Raw genomic sequence first — 27,992 nt, 5'->3', positions numbered from 1 at the left:
ACAAAGTTCTTTGTTTTTGTAAATAAATACTACTGATGCAAGTTGTCCAAGAGTCCAAGCCTCTGCTCTCTCCCTTCTTGCTACTTTGTAACACATAAATACATACATACATTATGTTTTTGCATTCTTGTAATGAACATTCACAATGATTAAGAGTAAAACGGTAAAAAAAAAAAATTGGAAACTCAACTATGGAGACAACAGTGTTATTATTTAGCTAAGTGAGTTCAGTGTTCGTTCTCTTCAGAAAGGGTTGCACAATAATTCATATTTTAATTGTATTTTAATTGTGATCACAATTTCAGTAAATTTTCAAATATTGAGACAGAAACACTTTCAGAATGATGTCCTACCATTTTTCTACTAGAAAAAAAAAACTTGTTTAAAACAAGGCATCTGTTAGTGGTGGAAAGAGAGCTCAGTGTACCCAAGGGCCTTTAAGTGCAATGATACAACTTTGTTCTCAGCAAACAAAGTGCACCAATCACAGAAAAGACAGGTATAAGATTATTTTCCCTCTTGAGGTATGACGGAAAGATTGTAGTTGTAGCGAAAGACATAAAATTGGGCAAACAACCTAAACATTATAAGGAGTAAGGAGGTTGTGATCTTGAATATTGTGAGTATAAATAAGCCACAGTGAGTAGGAGAGGGTGCAATAATTAAATTTATAATCTATATAAAAAGTTGTGGGACAACTCTGCATCTATCACAGCCATCTTCGCTGGTAGGTATTTAAGTTATTTATATTATCAGAATTTCACAGTACTAAACTCTGACTTATTACATAATTGAACAATGATGGTATTTTTTGGGTTCTAATAAAAAAAGATCAAATTACTCTTATTATGCTGTTAATATAACCACTTTATCTGTATGTTTAGTTTAGGTTTCAAATGGACAACCTGACATTCAGATACAGTGTACTGTTAGTGGAGGGACTTCAAATTACACATCAGTCCAACCAGCTGGCCTTCATTTTTCTATTGATTGCTTATGTCTTTACAATGGTGTCTAACATTGGGATTTTGATACAGATCTCAGCAGAAAAAAGTTTACACCAGCCTATGCACATTCTTTTCTGTCACTTGCCAGTGAGTGATGTAATTGGAGCAACTGTCCTCATACCACGTTTACTGAAGGACTTATTAACAGACCCCTCTGAGCGCTACATTACATATGTGGAGTGTGTTTCCCAAGCTTTTTTTGTACATTTATATGGAACAACTTCCCATACTATTCTAATGATCATGGCCTTTGACAGATATGTGGCCATATGCAATCCACTGCGATACCCAACTATAATGACCAATAAAATGATGGTTAAACTGTCAGCAGGAGCCTGGGCTGCTGCAATATTGCCAGTGGGAATTTTGATTGGCCTCAGTGTGCGTCTGTCTCACTGCAGATCATTTATTCCAAACCACTTTTGTGATAATGCTTCACTTTTTAAACTGTCTTGTGAAAATACAGTGATTAATAATGTATATGGATTAATTTTTACTGTGGTTTTACTTACCTCTTCTTTGGGGTGGGTGTTATTGACATATCTCAGAATAGCAATGGTATGTTTACAAAGCAAAAACAAAGCGACCAACAGCAAAGCCATAAAAACTTGCAGCACTCATTTGACTGTTTATGTAATCTTACTTATCTCTGGTTTTGTCCCTATTTTTCTTCATCGCTTCTCTGAGTATGCTGAAAATAGGAAGTTTGGGAGTGTAATGTTCCATGTTATACCACCAGGATTAAACCCCATAATATATGGTTTACAGGCCAAGGAAATAAGACAAAGAATGTTAAAGCTGTGCAGAAATAAATTTAATTCTAACTGATTTTAATGTATTTGCATACTGTATATTTATACAGGAAAACCATTGCGATGATGTGAACATTTTCTTTGAATGCAAATTTTAAATATGAAATACACTTCAATATTTATTTTAATTTCTTTCTAAGAATTCCTTGTGTGCATAGGCATAGGTGACAAAGCAGTTTATGTATAGAGATGCATAAAAAACAAATATAGACAAGATAAATATGTGATAATAGTCCACATAATTAATGGGGGTATAATGTGCCGTTGGTGTACCCTAAATAAATAATGATTACTGTTGATTTGTTTTTTCATCATTTCTAGTGTATGTTCTATTTACTAATTAATATGATAAGGTGGATGTATTAAGCAATATGTCTGCAAAGAAAAAAGAAAATAATAAAAAAGTAGCAACTCAAATGGAAATAAGCAGATGCATGCACATGAATAGAAAGCAAGAATATTTGAAGATTCGGTCACCGTTTATATTAGGTGGCCTTAACTGCATCCAAAAGTACAATGTACTTATTATGGTCATATTGTATTGCAAAACATTTTTGCTGCTATTGAGGTGGGATACGGGTAAGGTTTATTTATAAATGACGCTAAGAGAATTGCATTTAAAGTACAATATTAATGTTCAACCAACAAAGTTTCATTTTAGTGATGTCAAATGACATCCCCTTCAACCAGTAAAATAAAAATGTATTAGCCATGTGCTTCACATTTTTGGTAACTAAGTAGTAAAAAAGGCATTAGCACATGTTAAGTCACATGCTCTCAAAGCTCCATAATGAGCTCATTTTAGACTAGAAAATGCATATAAATTCAAGTTTTGAATTTTGAAATTGAATTGTACATCCAAATGTGTTTTCTAATGTTTTTTTTTTTTGTCATTTTTAATGCACTTTTATAAAACAACAACTCAGAGACCAACAAATCTGAGCGTTATGCATAACTGACAAAGTCCTATTATGTGATGAATATTTGCTGTAGCTGGCACTATTGACCAGCACTGGCGGGCAGTATAATAGTCTTTATGCATGTGTTTTAGGTTCATTTTTGGAAGATGGAGAGACAAATCTGTACTTATTTCAGAAAGTATTGATGATAGTGATATGAGTGCATCAGAAAATCAGGTTGTAGTAATAAAAGAAGTTGTTGAAGACCAAGGAGGATAGAAGCAATGAGGGCGAGGGCAGTGATGAAGAATAGGTTGTTGTGGAAGTCAGGCATTTGGTTACATTATTGTATGTCAGTTTGAAAGATGTGATCCATACAACAACCAGAGGTCAGGAAAGATGCCAATGTCAATTGGCATTACTATACTGACAGGACAGCAATGCTCCAATGAATACAGCACAAGTCAACATCTACTTACGAGTGGGATACACTGAAAAAGAAGAGTCTTGTTGACTTTCACTTGTGCTACGGTAATTGATTTGAAATTCCATGATGAAACGTGTTTTAATGCTTTTGAAACTCTAAGACGTGGTTTCAGGCAGTGAAATTGCATCTGAATTTGTGTCAAGTTTTTGACATTTTCACACACGAGTTCCAGATCAAATATAGCAGCACAAGAAAAAAAATGAATGTTCATAAAGATTTTTAATGTTTTTTTGAAACAGTAAGACCTTTTCACTTCTTTTAAGATAGTGAAAACACATTTGATTGTGTGTGAAGTTTCAGACAATTTGGCAAAAATAATTTACTAAGGTCTAAGGTCAGATGAAGAAAACTAATTTTGGAAAATGATTTTACTCCTAAATATATGTAAAATATAAAGTAAATTATTTTTTAAGCTGTAAATTCACAATTAGTCCTATAGAGGTTTAGGGACCGGTTTGGTGGTATGGGTAGGTTTAAGGGTGGGTTAAGGTATGAGGGATGGGTCAACAGTGTAATTATTAATGTAATTACATAAATTAATTACAGATGTAATTACATGCAGGTATTTTTACAAATATAAGTACAATGTAAAAAAATGTATGTACACAATAAGTGCATTGTACAAAATGATTAATTTAAATGTAAGTATACGGTAGTTAAGGCCACCTAATATAAAGTGGGGCCGAAGATTCTTTGGTATAACACTAATATAACTTGTAGTCAACAAAGCTACCTGGACCTTTTACTGAATGCTTTCAGTTGGATGATGTAATATAGTAGACGGTTCTCCATCAGATACTGAAGTTTATTAATCTGAAATCTACCCTTGCTTATGGAATGTAATATCACTCATTATTTAAAAACTATCTGGCATTTATTTAATGTCAATGAGAGAAAAAAGTCTTGCCTGCTCATTGTGTTTCAAGGTAATGGCAACTATTCAATTATGTAATTCTGAGCAAGGAATGTGGACTTCTATTGACTGTAAAATGTTAATTTGGTAATTAGTAGGAGTTGTGTTTACCGTTTACAGTACTGTTTATAGTTAGTTACACTGTCTTTATTTTTTATCTATTGATTAATTGATTGTCAATTGTTGTTGAAGTTACCATCATGAGATTAGTGTGCAACAAGGATGCTGAGGCCGAGTTAGAATCCATATGTGGAAGTTTATTAACCCTCTGGGGTCTGAGTGTGGCGAGGAACCAGACGGGGTGAGATCCATTTGCAGCTCTTTATTAAGCATAGTCAAACAAGCAGGGTCAATCAACAGTAAACTGAGCAATAGGGGCGAGGCAGAGACAGAGTCGAAAATACAGGCAGTATGTCGAGGCAGGCAGCAAGAATCCAAATCCAAATAACAAATCCAAGTCAGGGCGGACAGAGAACAATCAATAACGTTAAACAGTCCAGGGTCAAAACTACAGAAATCAAGTACGGTAAGAACGCTCAGAACTGACAGCCGGGGCAAATCAAGACTTCGCGAAAAGTCTGTGTGTGTGAGCAGCTTATAAGTGTGTGTGTGTAAATGAGGTGCAGGTGTAAGTGCAATCAGTCCCAGGTATGAGGCCTTATGGGAAATGGAGTTCATGGAAAAACTAATACTCAGGTGAATGCTCCCTCTGGTGGTGCGAGGGAGGCGGTACAGGAACCTCCTCTGTAACACTGAGGGAGTTGTGGGGCCCTGGAGAAGTTTTGACATGCCTTGACATTTTTCCTTTTTTAATTATCTTAAAAACATGTTAATGGATAAAGTCTGATTACACTGTAATCAGCACAAAATGGACTACAATAATATGTAAGCAGCATGAATGTACATATTTTTGTTTTTGAGAAAACATTGTGTTTAGTGAAAAGCTAAAATGTTTAACTCACTGAAATAAGGCCATAAAACACATAAAGAACATTTGTTCACGAGACTTTTGAGAATAGGATGTCGTTAACGAGGGATTTTACTACAAAATTATGTGAAAATCATCCTGTTCACTCATTCACAGAAAAAATCTCTAGGTTATGTATGTAACCATGGTTCCCTATCTGTCGGTCACTACGAGTTATGTCGTGACGACATTAGGGGATTCACTTGGGAGCCCCGACTGCCTCTGATAAGAGAAAACGCCAATGAAATTTGGCTAGTGGATTTTGCATACCTGAGCCACTCCCCGTGCATACGGGTATAAAAGGGCGACAGGTGTATCCACTCATCAGACTTTTGCTTCGGAGCCGAGTGGATGAGAAGTCTTACAGATCAGATCTCCACAAAGCCGTCTGCCTCGAGTTTATTCCTGGGTGGCGTTACGGTGCAGACAGCGGTGTCCCTGCAGCAGCGATTCCCCTGGGCACTTCACCTGAAAGAGCAAATTTCTAAAACACTGGGCGGTTCGCGTCTTTTTAAAGATGCCGTTCCATCCGTGTTCTCTTGGTTGCGGTCGCTTCCTGTCCTCAGACGACGGTCACGAGCGTTGTCTTCAGTGTCTGGGCATCCAGCACGCTGAAGATGCGTTTGTGGATGAGTCATGCGCCTGTTGTGGTCGTATGAACATGGCAACGCTGCGATCTCGCCTTTCCTTTCTGAAAGGTTGAATTGGCACCCTCTGCCGCCACCCGTCCCGGTCTCTCTGGCTCAAGCAGAGGACCGCCGGCTGGCGCTCTGGGAGATCTGAGGGTGACAGTAAGAGCTTCTCCGCCGGGCACGTCCCCGCAGACCTCTTATTCATCTCGCAGCGCTTGTTCCGTCCGGTTCCCGAGTGATTTCGCTGGTTCGCCCCACGGGGCCGCCAGCATTTCATTCGGTGCGCCGCCCGAGGATCAGATGTCGATCGCGGCATTGCGTTCGAGGGGCGGGCATGGCAGTACAGGGTCCTCCCCTTCGGGCTCTCCCTGTCTCCCCGTGCCTTCACGAAGGTGGCGGAGGGCGCCCTTGCCCCGTTACGGGAAGTGGGCATCAGGATCCTCAACTATCTCGACGACTGGCTCATCTTGGCCCGGTCGCGAGAACAGTTGTGTGGTCACAGGGACCTGGTGCTCCGGCACCTCAGCCAGTTGGGGCTTCGGGTCAACTGGGAAAAGAGCAAGCTCTCCCCTGTGCAGAGAATCTCTTTTCTCGGTGTGGAGTTAGACTCCGTGAGTATGACGGCACGTCTCTCGGACGAGCGTGCCCAATCAGTGCTGAACTGCCTGAGTTCCTTCAGAGGCAGGACAATGGTTCCGCTGAAACAGTTTCAGCAGCTCCTGGGGCATATGGCATCCGTAGCCGCAGTCACGCCGCTCGGGTTGCTTCATATGAGACCACTTCAGCACTGATTACACTCACGGGTCCTGAGATGGGCATGGCACCGCGGGACACGTCGTGTGACCATCACGCAATCGTGTCGCCGCACTTTCAGCCCCTGGTCGGACCTTGCCTTCCTACGGGCTGGGGTGCCCTTAGGACAAGTGTCCCGGCATGTTGTTGTCACAACAGATGCCTCCAGCATGGGCTGGGGCGTTACATGCAACGGGCAGGCAGCCTTGGGGCTCTGGACGGGGCCTCGACTGCTTTGGCACATCAACTGCCTAGAGCTGTTGGCAGTGCATCTGGCCTTAAAGCACTTCCGGCCACTGCTCCTAGGCCAGCACGTGTTGGTCCGCACGGAAAACACTGCGGCTGTTTCGTACATCAACCGGCAGGGAGGTCTACGATCACGCCGCATGTCACAGCTCGCCCGCCATCTCCTCCTCTGGAGTCAATCACAGCTCAAATCGCTGCGCACCGTCCACATTCCGGGGGAGCTCAATCGTGCAGCCGACGCGCTCTCACGACAGCTCACGTTCCCCGGAGAATGGCGACTCCATCCCGAGACGATCCAGCTGATTTGGAGTCGATTCAGGGAAGCTCAGGTAGACCTGTTTGCTTCCCGCGAGTCCTCCCACTGCCAGCTGTATTTCTCCCTGGCCGAGGCTTCCCTCGGCACGGACGCACTGGCACACAGCTGGCCTCGGGCTCTGCGCAAGTATGCATTTCCCCCAGTGAGCCTGCTCGCACAGACACTGTGCAAGGTTAGGGAGGACGAGGAGCAGGTCCTGCTAGTTGCGCCTTATTGGCCCACCCGGACCTGGTTTCCCGAACTCATTCTCCTCGTGACAGCCCCTCCCTGGCGTATCCCTCTGAGGAAGGAACACCTCTCTCAGGGGCTCGGCAACAAATGGCACCCGCGTCCAGAGCTGTGGAACCTCCATGTGTGGCTCCTGGAAGGGACGCGGCAGACCTAAGTGGTCTTGCGTTGCACAGGCGTGGTAGACACCATCACTCAGACTAGAGCTCCTTCAACAAGGCAAGCCTATGCACTGAAGTGGAGTCTGTTCGCGAACTGGTGTTCTTCTCGCCGGGAAGACCCCCGAAGATGCACGATTGGAGTAGTGCTTTCTTTCCTGCAAGAAAGGTGGGAGCGTAGGCTGTCACCCTCCACCTTGGAAGTGTATGTGTGGACGATGCAGTGGACGGCCGGTCCCTAGGAAAGCATGATCTCATCGTGAGGTTCCTGAGGGGTGCCAGGAGGTTGAATCCCCCTAGGTCACCCCTGATGCCCTCCTGGGACCCCATCGCTGGTTGCTAGGGACACGTTCTCGGCTCCTCAGCGGAAAACCTGATGAGTGGATGCACCTGTCGCCCTTTTATACCCGTATGCACGGGGAGTGGCTCAGGTATGCAAAATCCACTAGCCAAATTTCATTGGCGTTTTCTCTTATCAGAGGCAGTCGGGGCTCCCAAGTGAATCCCCTAATGTCGTCACGACATAACGTCTCCGTTCCCTCCATCAGGGAACGAGGGTTACGTATGTAACCGAGACGTTCCGTTTCAGTCAGTCACGTTCGACGTAACGACAGAGTGACTGACGAAAATGATCTTGCCCGAGAGCCCAATCACCTTTGAGTGTTAACAAAACAAGCCAATGACAGTTGGCGTGTGTGTTTCGCCACGCGCATCCCGCCCCGCAGCGCGGGTAAAAAAAGGAGAGCGCATGCAAACGCACATCAGCTTTTTGCTTCGGAGCCGAGCCTTTTCAGCATATCTCCGAGAGTGTTTCCAGACAGAAAGTCTCGGCGTTGGTGTTACGGCGCGTCAGCGGGGGTTGCCGATCCAGTGCTCCTGCTTCTCTCACGGCGTGCTGCAACCTATGAAACTGCGGTCATGTCGCGACATCTCCTGGGCGCTTCAGTGCTTCTCTAAAAGAGTGTTTTTTTTAAAGAGAGCAATATTTTAATAATAATAATAAAGATAACGGGTGTCTTTTTAAAGATGGCTTCCCGCTCGTGTGTTTCTGGATGTGGTCGGTTCCTGGCTTCATCTGACGTCACGATCGCTGTGTCTCGTTCTTGGGCTATCAGCACTCTGAAGCAGCGCTCGTGGATGAGTCATGTTCTCATTGCAGGAACATGACCATCACGATGCTGCGCTCCAGATACCGCCTCGTGAAACAGAGGGAGGGGGGGGTCCCCCTTTCCATGCCCCGTTCTAGCTCCTCTGGTTCTCGGAGGGCTACTTCGGCTCATTGTCAGGGTGACTTGAGGATCACAGTGAGAGCTTCCCCATCGAGTGCGTCTCCGCGGCCCTCTCACTCATCCAGCGCATCGCACCATCTGGTGTTCCCGGACGAACTCGCGGGATCCTCAGACAGGGTGGGGCCCAGCATCTTGTTCGGAGCACCAGCGGATGACAGGATGTCGATTGCTGCATCGGAGGGCGAGCTAGGCTCGGGAGATCAGTGTTAATTTCGTCGACGACGAAAAATATTCGTCAACGAACCTTTTTTCTGTGACTAAGACGAGACGTTGACGAGCTAAAACTAATTTCTGATGATAAAAACTATGACGAAATTTATGCCACATCTTCGTTAACAAGACGAGATGGGACTAAAATGTTATTTGAGGACTACCGGACATTCAAAATACATCCTATAGGCTAAGTTAACTGTCTTGTCTTTCAAAATGTGCGTCTCTGTCATTGGATAAGGTGCGTTTGCATGGCAGCCGCAATGGACGGATAGGTTACCAAAACGCGAACTAGCGATCTGAAACAATGGCCTCAGCACCCGAAGGGTTAGGGAGTGGGTGACCAGACGTCCCATTTTTCCCGGGAGTCACAATTCATTGTCGATTAACAAAGTTAGTGAAGGTGTGATAGGCGGAAACGCACTGATAGAAGTGCTCTCTCTCGCGCACGCTCCACTTCTTCAGTTCTCATACAGCACGCGATCAGTTCTCAGTGCTCAAATACACACACAGCAGTCCAAATGTCTATCATGTAGAGCATCTCACGGAAATACAGTCCGTTATGGTTTAAGTGAGCTTAAACAAGTGGGTGAAAACTGAATGTATGTCAGTAGGCTATTACATGCATACCTTCCGTCTTAAATGGACAGCATTCCTAATTATCTGTCATAAATGTTAACCAACAAAAGATGTTAAATAAATGTATACTTGTTAATTAAACCTACTGTATCTGAAAAATACCAGTTTTTCCAAACTCAATCCTTGATTAAAATTTCTCATAACTAAGCTTAATTGATTTGGTCTAAAGAAAGAAGAATTGATGACTATTTTTGTTTGAATACTACATATAAAATAGCTACCAAAATAAATGTTGGTAACTGCAGTTTGACTAAAAGTAATGACAAAAAATGCAATTACTTTCCGTTGACTAAAACTAGACTAAAATTATGAAAGACTCAAATGACTAAAATGTGACTAAGACTATTAAGCTTTTTCGTCTCAAGATAAAGACTAAGACTAAATCAAAAATGCTTGCCAAAATTAACACTGCGGGAGATGACGATTCGGCTGCGCTGCCTCCATCAGGAAGAGTGGCATTGCGCGAGTCAGATGCTGAGCTGACTGCTATTGGCTTTACTTAATATCAAAAATTGTATGGGACTTTATCGTGGATGGTGCCCTTTTCTGCATTCTCATTCTCAATCCTCGTTCAACCAACCCGCGCTGGAATGCGCTCACAGGTTACCGTGCTGTGTTCCTACCTTTAGGAAACGACGCAGGAAGAGAGGAAATCGTGGTGGTGTTCGTGTGAGAATCAGAAGGGCAATTGCTTCTTCCATACAGCCTTTGATGGAATTTCGCCTGGATAGTAGGAGCTTGGAGGGTCTGCAATTATCGCGACGTTCATGGGATTACAGATATGTTTTTCATCTCCCGGTTTATCCGGATTATCACTATCACGATTTGGACTTGTCATCACAGCCTCCTTTGAATATGGCCTTAGTGAACGCTAGGTCTGTATGCAATAAAACGTTCATTCTACATGACTTTTGCACCCGTTTGGATCTGGACATTTTGTTTTTGACTGAGACTTCGGCCGGTGCTGGTGAGTTGTCAGTTTTTGAAGAACTTTGTCCAACGAACTGTCGTTTTATAAGTACCCCACGATCTGCTGGTAGGGGTGGTGGGGTTGCAATGGTTTTTAAGCAATCACTTAAAATTCAATCAGTTTCTGCTCAGACTTTTTCATCTTTTGAAGTACAGTGTATGGCATTGCAGTCTACTTCATCCGCGCTGCTCTGTGCTCTCATCTATAGGCCTCCTAATTTTGATAGAAGTTTTATAAACGAGTTTTCAGAATTTTTAACTTCTGTTGCTCCGTTGTATGATCGTATGTTGCTACTGGGTGATTTTAACATACATCTTTGCTGCCCGGGGCGTCCTTTAGTTGCTGAGTTTAGTAATATATTTGTTACCGGGTTGACGAGACGTGAGACGTGCGGATCCATTTGCAAAGCTTTATTATGAAACATGGTCAAGACAGGCAGGGTCGAATAACCAGCAAACAGGTATGTTGAGGGCAAGACAGAAGAGTGGTCAGTAAACAGGCGTGGTCGACGATCGGCGTACAATATCCAAACAGGGCAAGGCAGAGAGAATAATCCAGGAACACGGGCAGGAATCAAAACACAGGAAAACAACGAGGAAAACTAAGAACAGAGAACGCTTGGTATGCAGACTAGGTTAACAATACTCGGCCGTGAGCAAGAGCAAGTCCCAGACTTAAATAATGAGTGATGGTGATTGTGAAATTGTGATCAGGTGTGGGCGAGATAGTGAACAGGTGTGCGTGTCGTCAGTGCAATGGATTGTGGGAAATGGAGTCCATTGTGTTGTGAGTGAAGTCAATGTGGTGAACGGGTGACCTCTAGTGGTGGTTGACCGGGAGAGCATGGACCAGATTTGTGACATAGCCCCCCCCCCCCAAGGAGCGGCTTCCAGACGCTCTTATATAGTCCAGGAGGGCAGTGGAGCGGAGGCGGAACAGGGGGAGGGACGGAGGGCCAGGTCCGTGAGGAAGTGGGAAGACCGGGGACTGAGGCAGAACCGGCAGAGCAGGACACCCCGGCGGAACCGGAGACCAGGACAGAGCAAGAGTCCACCAGGGCGGAGCAGACAGACCAGGAGCCCACCAGGGCGGAGTAGATGACCACCAGACCGGAGTAGAAGACCACCACGGCGGAGCAGACGACCACCAAACCCGAGCAGAAGACCCCCACAGACTGGGCAGGAAACCATGGCAGAGTCTGAGATCTGGGGGAAACAGAGACAGACAACACAGGGAGAGCAGAGACAGACAATACAGGGAGAGAATTCATGATCACAGAGGGCGTGGCAGGGCAGGACGAGGATTCATAGACGGTGTTTTTAGCCGTGACAGGACAGGGCGAGGGTACACAGACGGCCTCTTTAGCCGTGTCAGGACAGGGCGAGAGCTCACAGACGGCCTCTTTAGCCGGGACAGGACAGGGCGAGGATTCACAGACGGCCTCTTTAGCCGTGACAGGACAGGGCGAGAGCTCACAGACGGCCTCTTTAGCCGTGACAGGACAGGGCGAGAGCTCACAGATGGCCTCTTTAGCCGTGACAGGACAGGGCGTGAGCTCACAGACGGCCTCTTTAGCCGTGACAGGACAGGGCGTGAGCTCACAGACGGCCTCTTTAGCCATGACAGGACAGACCATGAGGTCAGGAACGGCCTCCGTGGCCGTGACAAGGCAGACCGTGAGTTCAGGAACAGCCTCCGTGGCCGTAACAGGGCAGACAGTGAGTTCAGGGACGGCCTCCGTGGCCGTGACAGGGTAGACAGTGAGTTCAGGAACGGCCTCCATGGCCGTGACAGGGTAGACAGTGAGTTCAGGAACGGCCTCCATGGCCGTGATAGGGTAGACAGTGAGTTCATGAGTGGGTGCCACCACCTCGGGAGGTTCTGCAGCGGAAGCTGCCACCTCTGGTGGTTCTGCAGTGGACGCCGCCTCCTCTGGAGGTTCTGAGGCAGACTCGTGGACTGAAGAGGCCTCAGGAGCAGACTCGTGGACAGGAGAGGCCTCAGGAGCACAGTGTGCAGCCCACACACTCAAAATGGCGACCGCCATAACGGGAAGCACTGAGGTCAGGGGAACAGTCTCTGTAACAGCCAGGGTTGAGGCCCTGGGAATGCCAGCTACTCCATCATACTGGATATCAGAACTCGAAGGACTGACCTTGAATCTGTGGTAACAGCCTCTGGCAGTTCGGCGGAGGCGTGAAGAGACTCTGGCTGAGGAGTACTGAGACGTGGGCAGACTCTGGCTGGAGCACTGAGACGTGAGCAGACTCTGGCTGGAGCACTGAGACGTGAGCAGACTCTGGCTGGAGCACTGAGACGACGTGAGCAGACTCTGGCTGGAGCACTGAGACGACGTGAGCAGACTCTGGCTTGACAGCGACGACGTGAGCAGACTCCAGCTTGACGTGAGCAGACTCCGGCTTGACGGCGATGACGTGAAGGGGTGCTGTTGCTGCCGCCATTTTGTGAGTGAGTGCGGTGTCGTGTTCCTCCGCGACACCCACAGTAAAAGAAGAGCCCACACACAGCAAAGCATAGTCCATAAATTGACTGAGAGATGAACGGGGACCCTCGCGGATTAACTTTGACCGGAGTGGCTGATTAATGCCCTCACAAAAAAAGTCTATGAGTGCGTAGTCCGGCAGATCAGAAAAATAGGCGAGGTCTAAGTACTCCTGAATATAATCCTCGAGCGGTCGCGAGCCCTGCTCGAGGGTTAATAACAGTCGTGCAGAGTCCATACCTGGCCAATGTCTTCTTGAAAAGCCGCTGGATCCTTGTGTGGCCGAGTATTCTGTTACCGGGACCTCTAGTGGTGGTTGACCGGGAGAGCATGGACCAGATTCGTGACAATATTGGACTCGTTTGGTTTTTCTCAGCATATAAATCAAGCAACTCATGTCCTTGGTCACACACTTGACCTTATTATGTCATATGGTTCCTCTGTAGTTGATGTTTTCATCGATGATGCTTCCTTCACCGATCATAAACCCATTGTTTTTAAGGTTCCTGTTGTGAGCTCTGCTACTGTGAATAAGCCTGTTGGTTCTTATTCTCGTTTTATAAACTCCTTGACTGTTTCTCAGTTAAGTGAACATTATCTAGCTAATGCTGTTGAAGAATCTATCTTGCATTCTGCAAAGACGTCCTATGGGCCTAACGATTTGATTTCTCTCTTTTACACAGATTGTACTAATATTTTAGATTCGATTGCTTCTTTTAAATTGAAACAACCTAAGTTAAAATCGTATTACTGTTTGGATGACAATGCTCGCTCTCTTAGACAGGCGTGCCGTAAAGCAGAGAGGAGATGGAAGCATGATCGGCTGACTGTGTCTCTTGAGATTTTTAAAGAGTGTCTGGTTAAGTTTCAGAGTGCTGCTAAGTCAGCTAGATCAAAATATTTTTCAGATCTGATTTCTGCACACTGTCATAGACCTAAGATTTTATTCTCCATGATAAATTCAGTTATTAATCCAAATTCCCAGTATTCTAGGGAACTGTCAGCAGGGCTCTGTGAGAAATGTTTGACATTTTTTGTTGATAAAGTGAGTAACATTCGCTTATCTTTTATTTCACAGCTCTCAGACCTGTCTTTAAATTTGCCTGCTAGTCCATTTTTATTTTGTCATTTTCAACATGTCTCTTTAATTGAACTCTCTGATCTCGAAAATGAAGACTACTAACTCCTCACTAGATGTTGTTCCTCCTGAGATCATAAAAGCAGCCTTTTCAGTAATTGGACCCAGTATCCAAGTGTTGGTTAACTCATCTTTGGATACTGGTGTGGTTCCTAATTGTTTTAAGCATGCAGTTGTTCAGCCGTTGCTTAAGAAGCAAGGTTTGGATGAAGGTTGTTTTAACAATTCTCGAAATTATCCTTTTTGTCAAAACTTTTAGGAAAAGTTGTCCAATCACAGTTGATCACATTCTTAAATACAGCTAATTTATTAAAACCTTTTCAATCTGGGTTCACTGCTTATCACAGTACAGAGTCTGCTTTGCTTAAAGTGTTCAATGATATTTTGGTTGCAGTAGATGCCGGTAAAAATGCAGTACTGATTCTACTTGATCTTACAGCTGCCTTTGATACCGTGGATCATAATGTTCTTATTGGGCGGTTAGAACATCTGATCGGTATCAGGGGTACAGCTTTACAATGGTTCAACTCTTATCTCAAAGACAGGTATTTTTCTGTAGAGCTAGGCAAGTTCTCCTCATCATCTGCCCCAATTATTAGTGGAGTACCTCAGGGCTCTATTTTTGGACCACTTCTTTTTAACCTATATATGCGCCCTCTGGGGGATATTATCAGGAAGCACAATGTTTCTTTTCATCTGTATGCTGATGATACACAGTTGTACCTCCCACTAAAAGTTGGTGAGTCCATTCAACCACTGCTGGAATGTATCTCAGATATTAAAATATGGTTGTCGAATAACTTTCTCCAACTAAATGAGAACAAAACAGAAATGATTGTTTTTGGTCTCCAAAAAACGAGAATGAGTATCATTGAGGAGCTGGGCAACCATTTCCCCTCCATTTCCTCACAGGTTAGAAACCTGGGTTTTATTATAGACTCAGAATTATGTTTATCCAAACAAATTAATTCGGTCGTTAGGAACAGTTTTTATCAATTGCGGGTCATTTCCAAACTTAAATCATTTTTGTTGTTTCAAGATTTGGAGAAGGTTATTCATGCTTTTATTACCTCACGCCTAGATTACTGTAATTCTCTGTACTCAGGTCTTCCTCAGTCATCGCTTTCACGCCTCCAGTTGGTACAAAATGCAGCTGCAAGGCTGCTGACTGGGGCAAAGAAATATGACCATGTCACTCCAATTTTAGCTTCACTACACTGGCTTCATGTCCATTTTAGAGTTCACTTTAAGATTCTACTGTTTGTCTTTAAAGCTCTTAACAATCAAGCTCCATCTTATCTTAAAGTTCTTCTTATCCCTTTGTCAACTACCAGACATTTAAGATCCACTGACAGGGCTCTTTTATCTGTCCCTCACTCCCGTTTGAAAACCAAGGGTGACAGAGCCTTTTCAGTCAATGCCCCTAGTCTATGGAACCAATTGCCTCTAGAATGCCGCCTTGCACCTTCCATTACCAGTTTTAAATCAAGATTGAAAACATATCTTTTTTCCTTAGCATTTTAATTTCAATTTTATTGATGTTTTATTGGTTGTCTTCTTTGCTTCTTTTTTGTTTTCTTTTCTCATTTTAATTTATGTTACATTGTTAAGCACTTTGGATAGCTTTGAGAGCACAACCGTGATCGGGCATTTCCGGGAGTCTTCCAGGTGGGAAGAACACCAATCGCTGAACAGGTTCCACTTCAGCCTGTAAGCGTGTCTTGTAGACCAGAAGCTGTCGCTGTATCCACATGCTTTTAAAGCTTCCTGGTTGCTATGTCACCCCATCAGCTGAAGGTCTGACGGCAGGACGGGGTGACTGAGACCCGGTACGTGCCGTGTTGCCATGCCCATCTCGGGACCCAGTCGTGAAGCCAACGCTGAAGCAGTTCGTCGATCGGCCTGCGCCCCCAGGAACCAATCATCCAGCCTTGAGCGTTCGGGAGAAGGAGGAGGTCTCCAGTGCAGCCCGATGCTCTCGGCGGCCCAGGAAACAATAGTAAGTAAGTAAGTAAATTTTATTTATATAGGACTGACAGGGTGACATAGCAACCAGGAAGCTTTAAAAGCATGTGGATACAGCGACAGCTTCTGGTAAGAGAAGGAAGCGCTTGCAGGGATGCAGGAAGTATGGCAACAAGACACAGCATCTCGTTCCCTTGGGAAACCATGGTTATATGCGTAACCTAGAGATGTTCTCCTTCGGGAACTCATGCTGCATCGGAACACTTTGGGAACGAGTATGCTCACGCCACCATGTTTGCAAATCCCTGCCTAGTGTAAAACACAACTAAGGTGACAGAACAGAAGAGCCAGGAGTGGCATGAATATCGAGGTTATATAACCTCACAAAAGTAATCCGCATAGACCAGCCCACTGCATTATAGATGTCAGACATGGAAACAACTGAAAAGAAGGCCTTGGAGGCCACCATACTTCGAGTTGAATGAGCCCTGACCTGAGAGGAGAAGGGAGGTCAGATGACTCATAAGCTGAGAAAATTGCATCCACAATCCACCTGCCGAGGGTGTGTTTAGTAGCAGGAAGATCCTTCTTAGGAGGACCATAACCAACAAATAAAAAAATTGTGGCTACTGTTCGTTTCTGCAAGAAGACGTACTGAGTAATGACTGGATTTCCCTCAAAAGAAGAACACTATTTCACCCAGAAGAGAAGCTCAATCTGACGAGTAAGTAATGTTTATTTTTTGCTTTATTTAACGTGTTATTGTGACAAACTTGAACACATTACTAGTAGGGTTTTTCCCAAACTACAACATGATGAATGCTACGCATCTAAGAATGTTTAGACCGTGTTTATTATTAATACTCTGTTCACAAATAGATTTTAATAGCATGCTAAACAATAATAATTAGTTTCTCAGTTATAAAATATCCTTTTTTATGGTACAAAGTACATCCTTTTATAGTACAAAGCATGCATGAGTCTATGCCTACAGAATCATATCATAGGCTACTATAAAATCATACATACTAGGCTATATGACAAAAGTCATCATAAAGTAAATCATAGTTGGGTTTTTCCCAAACTATAATTCCTCACTACAATGTTTGAAATTGAGTAAAACATTTTGAATATGATAGGCAATTCATTGTATTTAAATTTCTTACGGCGCGATGATGCTTTCATTCTCTATATAAGACAATAAAAGTATTATGTGTGTACACTGTAACATGATGAATGCTACGAGTCTAAGTATGTTTAGAACATTTTTATTATTAATAGCGGTCTATTATAGACATATAGGCTTTCGATCACAAAACATATCTTTAAAAATTTAAATCAATATATTGTTTTCTGTGAGCGAGTTAACAAGCGGATTTTCACATAATTTTGAAGCAAAAACTCTAGGCTACAAGATCCGGTTCTCAAAAGTCTTGTAAGCAAATGTTCTGTATGTGTCATGACAATAATGGAGGAAGCAATACTGCGAGTGATCAGTCTCTTTATTGAGTTAACAATGAGTGAGGGCAAACAAGCAGCAAGACGATGACAACAAGTGGCGCAGGGACCTCGACGAACTGGACAGAAGAATGGTGGTGAAGAGATAATCCGCTGGTGAGTAGTGATATAATCCAGACACAGAACGAGGAACACAGCAATACCGAACGGAACTCCGACTCATGAACAAGACAGCAGCAATGATCAGGAACACCAACAGGAACATAGATCCAGAGACAGCACGTGAAGACCTCAAACAAACGATCTGACAAAGGAGGGAAGAAACTGGTGAGTATATATAGGCGTGTTGATGAGCTGCAGCTGGCGCTGCCAACGAGACTCAGCTGAGATGCTGATCAGCGGTAATTGGCCCGGTCACGCCCACACGACCTACACACACACACACCCACAAACACATATCAACAATAACACGAGACGAGAAGGAAACAATGAATTAGTGAACCGTGACAGTACCCCTCCCCCTAGGGTTAGGCGTTCCCAGGGTCCCTTACCTCACTTTCGGCTTTGCTACTGTTCGGACGCTCTTGCTTATTGCTCTGCGCTTTGCTCCCTATTTTTGCATTTTTCTCATATCTCTCCAAGATTTTAACTTCAGCAGATCAGCACAGTGCTCAAACAACACATTTTTTTGGGGGAAACTTAAGACTTTCTCCCAGCAGTTTACATTCCAGAGACGGAAAAACACAGCTGTCTACATTCAAACAGACGAGAGAAAATGCCTCTCGTGGAATCTACTTGCTGCATGAACTGCCACAAACTTCTACAAAGGATTGCGGTTCTTGAAACAAAGTTACTTGCTGGACTTCCAAAACAGGCGGAACACACAGCAGACGGTCATCACGGAGCCCCTCAGCATACAGCCGGTGAGTCCTGTGAATCTAGTGAATCTCAACAGTTTATACAAAGTGTAGAGGAAAAAGCCGAAACAGATCGACAGACAAATAGATGGCACAAACAGGGAGCGAGACCCAAAGGCAATCGAGACATCAGATTATCACGAGTATCTCGTTTTGCTGCCGTAGCATCCTCTACCCCAGGTACGGCTATGACAAGACTTGTAAACACTGGTATCTTACCACCCCCTTTACATCTTGAGAACAGATTTGAAGGATTAATGAATGTGGGTGAGAAATCCGCAAATGTGACTAAACACGGATCGAATCAGCCAGCAGCTAACATCGCTACTAACAGGCTTCATGTCAGCTTCTGAGTCAACATGATAACACCACGCAGCCACAACAAGCACTGCTCATGGACATCCCAGCTGAGCCCTGCCCACAGAGCTCATCACATGCAGACTGTGACGTACTACAACAGCTCCAAGACTCAGCACCCAAGGACGACTTTCTGGAAAACAGCCAGGGAAGCCAGAACGACATCTCACAGCCAGCGGAAACACCAGAGCCAGAGCCCTGCTCACCAGATACACTATCACTCTCTCCAGAATCTCCACTTCTAAGCTTCTCACAGAAAATGGAGGAACTGGTGTATGCTGGGACCAAACTCTCCCACTCTTTCGCTTCAAGCCCCCAGATATCAACTAAAAAACGGCGGGCCGCACAACCACCAAAGACTGCAGGCCCAGCTCACCCTCCTCCTCCTGCGAGAGCTCTCCGGCCACTGCCACAACGTCAGGGCCCAAACCCCTCTCCATCTGGTGTAGGTGAACCAAAAACAACTAATAACAGCTCTCAGTAATATATGTGTCAGTAATACATTCACAAATGTTTACAGAACAAGCGGGAACCCAGTGTGCCTGTAGCCTCCTCTAGTTCTGTTTTATTAAGCGATAGAAAGTCTAAGGCCTTCTCAAGCCGTACGGCTGACCCATCTAACCTGCGGCCTATAATGCATCAATCTAAGATTGCTGTAGAGACACAATGTAATTCCATCAAGTTAGCATTTTTAAACATTCGCTCACTTAAAAATAAATCATTTCTGATCAACGATTTAATAACCACAAACAACCTGGATTTTATGTTTCTAAATGAAACATGGTTAGAAGACAGCTGCAGTTCAACAGTCCTCACTGAAACAGCCCCTCCTAACTTTAATTTTATAAGTGTCTGCAGGACTGTTAGGAGAGGTGGAGGTGTAGCTGCTCTGTTTAAAGATGTTTATCAGTGCAAGCAAATGTCATTTGGTCAGTATTCATCTTTTGAATACCTAGGTATTGTGCTGAAAGGTGCTCCACGCACCCTGTTTATCATTATTTACAGGCCTCCAAAATATTCTCCAGCCTTTGTTGATGATTTCACTGAACTGTTATCAATGATTTCCTCAGAGTTTGACTGTTTTGCTATTGCAGGGGATTTTAATATTCACATAGATAATGCAGAAATCAAAACTACAAAAGAAATTATAACTGTTTTAAACACTTTTGACCTGAGTCAGCATGTGCACGGACCCACACACAATCGTGGACACACTCTAGATTTACTCATCAGTAGAGGTTTAAACATCTCATCCATTGTAATTAAGGATGTAGCACTATCTATGATCACTTCTGTATTTTCTTTGATATATTGATCTCAGTCACCACTGAATCTAGATCTGTCTCTATCAGAAAGAGATGCATTAACGAGAACACTAGTGCGCTATTTATGGAGGCAATATCATTAACACCAAGCATTTCTGCAGACTCTGTTGATCTTCTCCTGGAGTCATTTAACTCAAAAATTAAGAATGTTATTGATGATATTGCCCCGATAAAGGTCAGCAAGAAGACGGGGAAACAGAAATCAATTTGGAGAAAATCAACAGCAGTTCAGAGCATGAAAAGACAATGCAGAAAAGCTGAGCGGATGTGGCGGAAGACGAAACTCGAAATTCACTATAGCATCTATAAAGACAGCCTTCATGCTTTCAATGTGGAACTAGCCACAGCTAGACAGACTTTCTTTTCAAACCTTATAAACAGTAACTTAAACAACATTCGCACTCTTTTTGCGACTGTTGAGAGACTGACAAACCCCCCAAGTCAGATTCCCAGTGAAATGCTCTCCGACAGCAAATGCAATGAGTTTGCTTCCTTCTTTTCTGAGAAGATCAATAATATCAGAAAGGAGATTGGCACATCCTCAAGTTATGCAGAGGTCACACAGATTCGACTGCAATTTCAAAAAGAAGTGACTATGTGTGTTTTTAAAGAAATTGATAACAAAATTTTGGAAGAAATAGTACAGCACCTTAAATCTTCAACCTGCTATCTTGACACACTTCCCACATCCTTTTTCAAAAATGTGCTTAACTGTTTAGAAGCTGATCTGAACGCCTCACTTCTTTCTGGGACTTTTCCAAACTCCCTTAAAACTGCAGTTGTTAAGCCCCTTCTGAAAAAGCACAATCTTGATAACACCATGTTGAGCAACTATAGACCCATATCAAATCTTCCTTTCATAGGTAAGATTATTGAAAAGGTAGTTTCTAATCAGCTGAACAACTACTTAAACTCAAACGGATACCTGGTCAATTTTCAATCTGGTTTCCGAGCACATCACAGCACAGAGACAGAACTCATTAAGATAATAAATGATATTCGCGTCAATTCTGATTCTGGCAAAATATCAGTGCTGGTACTACTAGATCTTAGTGCTGCGTTTGACACTGTCGATCATAACATACTTCTAGAGAGACTGGAAAACTGGGTCGGGCTTTCTGGGATGGCACTCAGACGGTCATCTCAAAAACATTGCAAGAATTAGATGTTTTGTTTCCAGTCAAGACTTGGAGAAACTTGTTCATGCCTTTATCAGCAGGGTGGATTACTGTAATGGTCTCCTCACCGGCCTTCCCAAGAAGACCATTAGACAACTGCAGCTCATCCAGAATGCTGCTGCCAGGATTCTGACTGGAACCAGAAAATCTGAGCATATCACACCAGTCCTCAGGTCCTTACACTGGCTTCCAGTTACATTTAGGATTGATTTTAAAGTACTTTTACTTGTTTATAAGTCACTCAATGGCCTAGGACCTAAATATATTAAAGTAAAGTCGTGACGTATTGTCAAGTATGGTGACCCATACTCGAAATTGGTGCTCTGCGTTTAACCCATCCAAGTGCACACACACAGCAGTGAGTAGTGAACAAATGCACACACACACACACACACACCGTGAACACACACCCGGAGCAGTGGGCAGCCATGCTGCAGCGCCCGGGGAGCAGTTGGGGGTTCGGTGCCTTGCTCAAGGGCACCTCAGTCGTGGTATTGAGGGTGGAGAGAGCGCTGGACATTCACTCCCCCCACCTACAATCCCTGCCGACCGGAGACTCGAACCCGCAACCTTTCGATTACGAGTCCGACTCTCTAACCATTAGGCCACGACTTCCCTGATATGCTCACTGAATATAAACCAAACAGACCACTCAGATCATTAGGATCGAGTCAGTTAGAAATACCAAGGGTTTACACAAAACAAGGGGAGTCTGCTTTTAGCTATTATGCGGCCCGCAGTTGGAACCAGCTTCCAGAAGAGATCAGATGTGCTAAAACATTAGCCACATTTAAATCAAGACTCAAAACTCATCTGTTTAACTGTGCATTTGTTGAATGAGCACTGTGCTATATGTCCGAACTGACTGCAATACATTTTATGTATAATCATTTTCTTTAAATTTATTTTAAATCATTTTCTATATCATTTTAAAATTCCTTGTTTTTATTATTTTTATTTCCATGTTTTTATTGATTTTAATGTCTATTTCACTTTCTTTTATGTAAAGCACTTTGAATTACCACTGTGTATGAAATGTGCTATATAAATAAACTTGCCTTGCCTTGCCTTGCCTTACCTGTCGATTGTAATCATCGATAAGAGAGTGATCCAGTATGTCTCTAGCAGGCACCCAACTTCTCTCCTCCGGACCGTAACCCTCCCAGTCCACCAAATACTGAAATCCACGTCCCCTCCGTCTAGAGTCCAGAATACGGTTTACCGAAAATGTGGGTTCCCCGTCTTCGAGTCGCGGCGGGGGGGGGGAACTGGCGGATTAATACGAGAATTCAACTGGCGGATTAATACGAGAATGAAACACGACTTTAATTTTAGATACGTGAAAGACGGGATGAATCCTCCTGTACACCGGAGGAAGGTTAAGGCGGACTACCACCGGACTAATGATCTTGGTGACAGTGAACGGGCCAATGAATTTGGGAGCAAGTTTATTAGCAACGGAGCGGAGAGGAATGTTCTTGGTTGAAAGCCACACTTTTTGACCAATGACGTAAACAGGAGGCTTAGACCGGTGGCGATCGGCTTTAGCCTTGGTGCGCGCCCCCACTTGGAGTAGAGTCTCACGGGCTCTAGTCCAAGTGCGGTGACACCTCTGGACAAAGGCGTGAGTGGAGGGGACCGCGACTTTGGATTCCAGACTGGGAAAAATTGGTGGCTGGTAACCTAAACTACATTCAAACAGAGATAGGCCCGTGGACGACACTGGTAATGCATTGTGGGCATACTCCACCATAGACAGTTGTTGGCTCCAAGAGGAAGGATTCTTGGAGACCAAACATCGCAACACCCTTTCCAAGTCTTGGTTGGCTCTCTCGGTTTGGCCATTGCTCTGGGGATGAAACCCTGAGGACAGACTGACAGTCGCTCCCAGTAACTTACAAAATTCTCGCCAAAATTTGGACACAAACTGGGGTCCCCTGTCGGAAACCACGTCCACCGGGAGGCCATGTAAGCGAAAGACGTGGTTTACGACTGTCAACGCTGTCTCCTTGGCTGAGGGTAATTTGGGCAAGGGGATGAAATGGGCCGCCTTCGAGAACCGGTCCACCATGGTCAAAACGACCGTGTTGCCCTGAGAGGGCGGGAGGGCAGTAATAAAATCTAGCGCAATATGGGACCAGGGTCTCGAAGGGACGGGCAGCGGTTGAAGTAACCCATCTGGGGATCGATTGGAAGTCTTACCAGTGGCTCAAACCGAGCAAGCCAAAACAAAACTGTGAATGTCGCGAGCCATACGTGGCCACCAGAATCGTTGCTTGACCAAAAAACTAGTGCGATTAACTCCTGGATGACAAGCTACGTTGGAACAATGCCCCCACTGAATGACGTCGAACCGTAATTCCTCCGGCACAAATAACCGATTCGGTGGGCAACCGGGCGGAGGCGTTACCCCTTCTAAGGCCTTCTTGACCTTCGATTCGACCTCCCATGTGAGTGTGGAGACAAAAAGGTTCTCGGGTAAAATGCACTCGGGAGTAGACGGGCATTCGGAATGGTCAAAAATACGCGATAAAGAGTCGGGTTTGATGTTTTTGGAACCCGGGCGGTACGAGAGAGAAAAATCAAAACGACCGAAAAAAAGTGCCCACCGAACCTGTCTGGAGTTCAATCTTTTGGCAGTTCTGATATATTCCAGATTCTTGTGATCGGTCCAGACGATAAAAGGTACCCCTGACCCTTCTAACCAGTGACGCCATTCCTCCAACGCTAACTTGACTGCCAACAACTCCCTCTTACCAATGTCGTAATTACGTTCGGCCGGTGATAAACGATGAGACAAAAACGCACAGGGATGCATCTTGTCGTCTGCGGAAGAGCGCTGGGATAGCACTGCGCCTACCCCCGCCTCTGATGCGTCGACCTCCACCACGAACTGACGTGAGGGATCAGGGGCTATAAGGATGGGGGCTGAAACAAAGCGCCCTTTCAGTTTGGTAAACACAGCCTCGGCTGTGTTAGACCACCTGAACGTGGTTCTGGGGGAGGTCAAGGCAGTCAGAGGCACGGCTAGTTGGCTGAAATTGCGAATAAAACGCCAGTAGAAGTTGGCGAAATCCAGAAACCTCTGTAGGGCCTTACGGGAATCTGGACTTGGCCATTCCACCACAGCCTTAACCTTCTCAGGATCCATGCGCACTCCCTCAGACAAAACGATGTACCCTAGAAAAGGAACGGACTGTGCATGAAAAGCGCATTTCTCCGCCTTGACAAAAAGCCCATTCTCTAACAACCTCTGAAGCACTCGCCGTACGTGCTGCCCATGTTCCTGGAGAGAAGAAGAAAAAATCAATATGTCATCCAGGTAGACATATATGAACTGACCTACCATATCTCGCAACACGTCATTGACGAGTGCCTGGAAACTGTTGTAAACTGTATGCAAACTGTTGTAATTCCTACACCGTTCACCTGATTTGGATGTAAATACCCTCAAATTAAAGCTGACAGTCTGCAGTTAAAGCACATCTTGTTCGTTTCGTGAAATCCATTGTGGTGGTGTATAGAGCCAAAAATGTTAGAATTGTGTCGATGTCCCAATATTTATGGACCTGACTGTATTTGTGAACAGAGTATTTCACAGTAAACTTTGGTCTAAACATTCTTAGACTCTAGTGTTACTGTTATAGTGTAAACACTCATATTACTTTTATACTGTATTGTATTGTTTTATATTTAACAGAACACAAAACATTTATATTAAAACATTAAGACATTTAGATGTGATGAAATGAAACATATTTCAAAAGGTTTCAATTGATTTCATACATGGGTCATTCCACAAAATTGGTGCTTTTTGCATCCCTACGAAATAATCAAACATAGATTTAATGTAACAACAAATAAATTTGCAATTTAAAAACATAACAATACTATGTATGCTTTCATAAATATTACATCAAATAAGTTAAGTTAATATTACTTTAAATCATTTAAATAGCATTTATGCTGGTAAGGGTAAGGTTTTTGCCTGTCCCTCACTATGATTTTTCTTTTTCTTTTTAATTTGCAAAATGAAGGCAAAATTATATAAAAGTCACATTTGCATTTTGTTCTAAATACTGTCTCATTGTTAAGCAATGTTTTAGGCATAAGTATGCATTTTTTCTATAAAATGTAAATCATTTTATTGGTGTCCCCTGATTTCATGTCAGCCCTTTTACCATCATCAAAAAAAACCTTGTAAAATAATGTACATTCAAGTGACATAATTACTACGAGGTTAACACTTAAAACAGCATGTTTATCTCTCTCCTCTATAATATTCTATTTCATGCAATGTCAATACTGTTATCATTTTTAAAATGCAAATTTAAACAATTATTTATTTTATTTAATATAATCAATATCTACAAGTAAAATCCGTCTAAAGTGTACAACATGTGCGTTTGTGAACTTTTAGCAACAATTAGCAAACAATTAGCAAATTTGTTTGAAATCGTCAATCCTGTTAATGCCAACCTGTTGCTTTTCAGGGAAACAAGTTTTGGCATGGGTAACAGGGATGACATAGATTAGGTGTCACCCTGTTTTTAAAGATTGTCTGTGTAAAATGCAAACATGCTTAAAGGTCTCCCTGGCTGTATTATTTAGCTAATGCCTATATCATTAGGTGGAATATGAGCATTAATTACATTTTAGTTAGTATTATTGGTATTTTTACCATTACTATTGTTGTTAATGACCAGATTGGATGATCAGTCTCAATAAAACTCCCCCCTCCCCCCCATAACTCATTGGCAATAATGCATGTAAATTCAATTACAAACAAGAGCAGCAAGGTGTCTGCAGACTCCCAGGTTTGCAATGTTCAAGAAAGTCAAGATCTTGGTCCGGTTTCAGATTATCACAGAAAGACCAAGATCTGATCATCTTCCTTGCCTAATATTGGAACCAGATCAGTATATTTGAAGTTCTGTGAGGGGACACAAACAAACAGATGGATGCATTATCTAATTACAATACCTTTAAAATATTAGATCTCCTAGAAATGTAATGTGCTAAAACAACAATGAACTAACTGAAAAATTGACTGTCTACTATTGTCATACAACTATGTGCAAGTCAGTGCAAAACAATATAATCCTATTTAAAATTGTAAAACTGTATAGTATTATGTAATCAAATATGTGCAGTGTGCTGAAGAATGTGTGTCCTGTCATCCCTGTTATTCTGGTCAGTCCTGTGACTGACATCAATCCTGTTACTGTCATTAATTTCACAAAAATTGTAAAAGTTATATTTGATACAGCCTTCCAGGTTTATATATTGTAATTTTAACTATATATACACTTGCCGGCCACTTTATTAGGTACAACCGTTCAATTGCTTGGTAGCACAAATTGCTAATCAGCCAATCACATGGCAGTAGCTCAATGCATTTAGGCATCTAGATGTGGTGAAGACGACTTGCTGAAGTTCAAACCGCGCATCAGAATGGGGAAGGGGATTTAAGGGACTTTGAACATGGAATGGGTTGTTGTTGCCAGGCGGGCTGGTCTGAGTATTTCAAAAACTGCTGATCTACTGAGATTATCCATCTCTAGGGTTTACAGAGAATGGTCTGAAAAATAGAAAATATCCAGTGAGCGGCAGTTGTGTGGACGAAAATGCCTTGTTGATGTCAGAGGTCAGAGGAGAATGGGCAGACTGGTTAGAGATGATAGAAAGGCAACAGTAACTCAAATACCCACTCGTTACAACCAAGGTATGCAGAATACCATCTCTGAACACACAACACGTCGAACCCTGAAGCAGATGGGCTACAGCAGCAGAAGACCACACCGGGTGCCGCTCCTGTCAGCTAAGAACAGGAAACGGAGGCTACAATTCGCACAGGCTCACCAAAATTGGACAATAGAAGATTGGAAAAACGTTGCCTGGTCTGATGAGTCTCGATTTCTGCTGCAACATTCAGATGGTAGGGTCAGAATTTGGCGTAAAGAACATGAAAGCATGGATCCATCCTGCCTTGTCTCAACGCTTCAGGCTGGTGGTGGCGGTGTAACGATGTGGGGGATATTTTCTTGGCACACTTTGGGCCCCTTAGTACCAATTGAGCATCGTTTAAATGCCTACCTGAGTATTGTTGCTGACCATGTCCATCCCTTTATGAATACAGTGTACCCATCGTCTGATGGCTACTTCCAGCAGGATAATGCACCATGTCACAAAGCTCAAATCATCTCAGACTGGTTTCTTGAACATGACAATGTGTTCACTTTACTCAAATGGCCTCCACAGTCACCAGATCTCAATCCAATAGAGCATATTTGGGATGTGGTGGAATGGGAGATTCGCATCATGGATGTGCAGCCAACAAATCTACAGCAACTGCATGATGCTATCATGTCAATATGGACCAAAATCTCTGAGGAATGTTTCCAACACCTTGTTGAATCTTTGCCACGAAGAATTAAGGCAGTTCTGAAGGCAAAATGGGATCCAACCCGGTACTAGCAAGGAGTACCTAATAAAGTATCCAGTGAGTGTATATATAATATATATATATACATACATACATATTTTATTATTATTATTTATTTTTATTTTTTTCAAGCAGGTGTCA

At 43.6% G+C, this 27,992-nt stretch overlaps 1 protein-coding gene across 1 annotated transcript in view; it reads left to right on the top strand.

Annotated features, from left to right (window-relative positions):
* Positions 1-1,007: 1,007 nt before the first annotated feature.
* The window catches only part of LOC306855579 (olfactory receptor 52N2-like), a gene marked incomplete at both ends in the record, with an annotated part of 132,119 nt that continues 105,134 nt past the window's right edge, over positions 1,008-27,992 (top strand). The window contains one exon of the mRNA XM_079394343.1: positions 1,008-1,264. Within this exon, the coding sequence (XP_079250469.1) occupies positions 1,008-1,264 (257 nt within the window). The remainder of the gene's footprint in view (positions 1,265-27,992) is intronic.

Source organism: Barbus barbus (genome assembly GCF_936440315.1).
Source record: "Barbus barbus genome assembly, chromosome: 36".
NCBI lineage: Eukaryota > Metazoa > Chordata > Actinopteri > Cypriniformes > Cyprinidae > Barbus > Barbus barbus.
The sequence above is the reverse complement of the archived record's forward strand: the minus strand, read 5'-3'. Positions and strand labels throughout refer to the sequence as shown.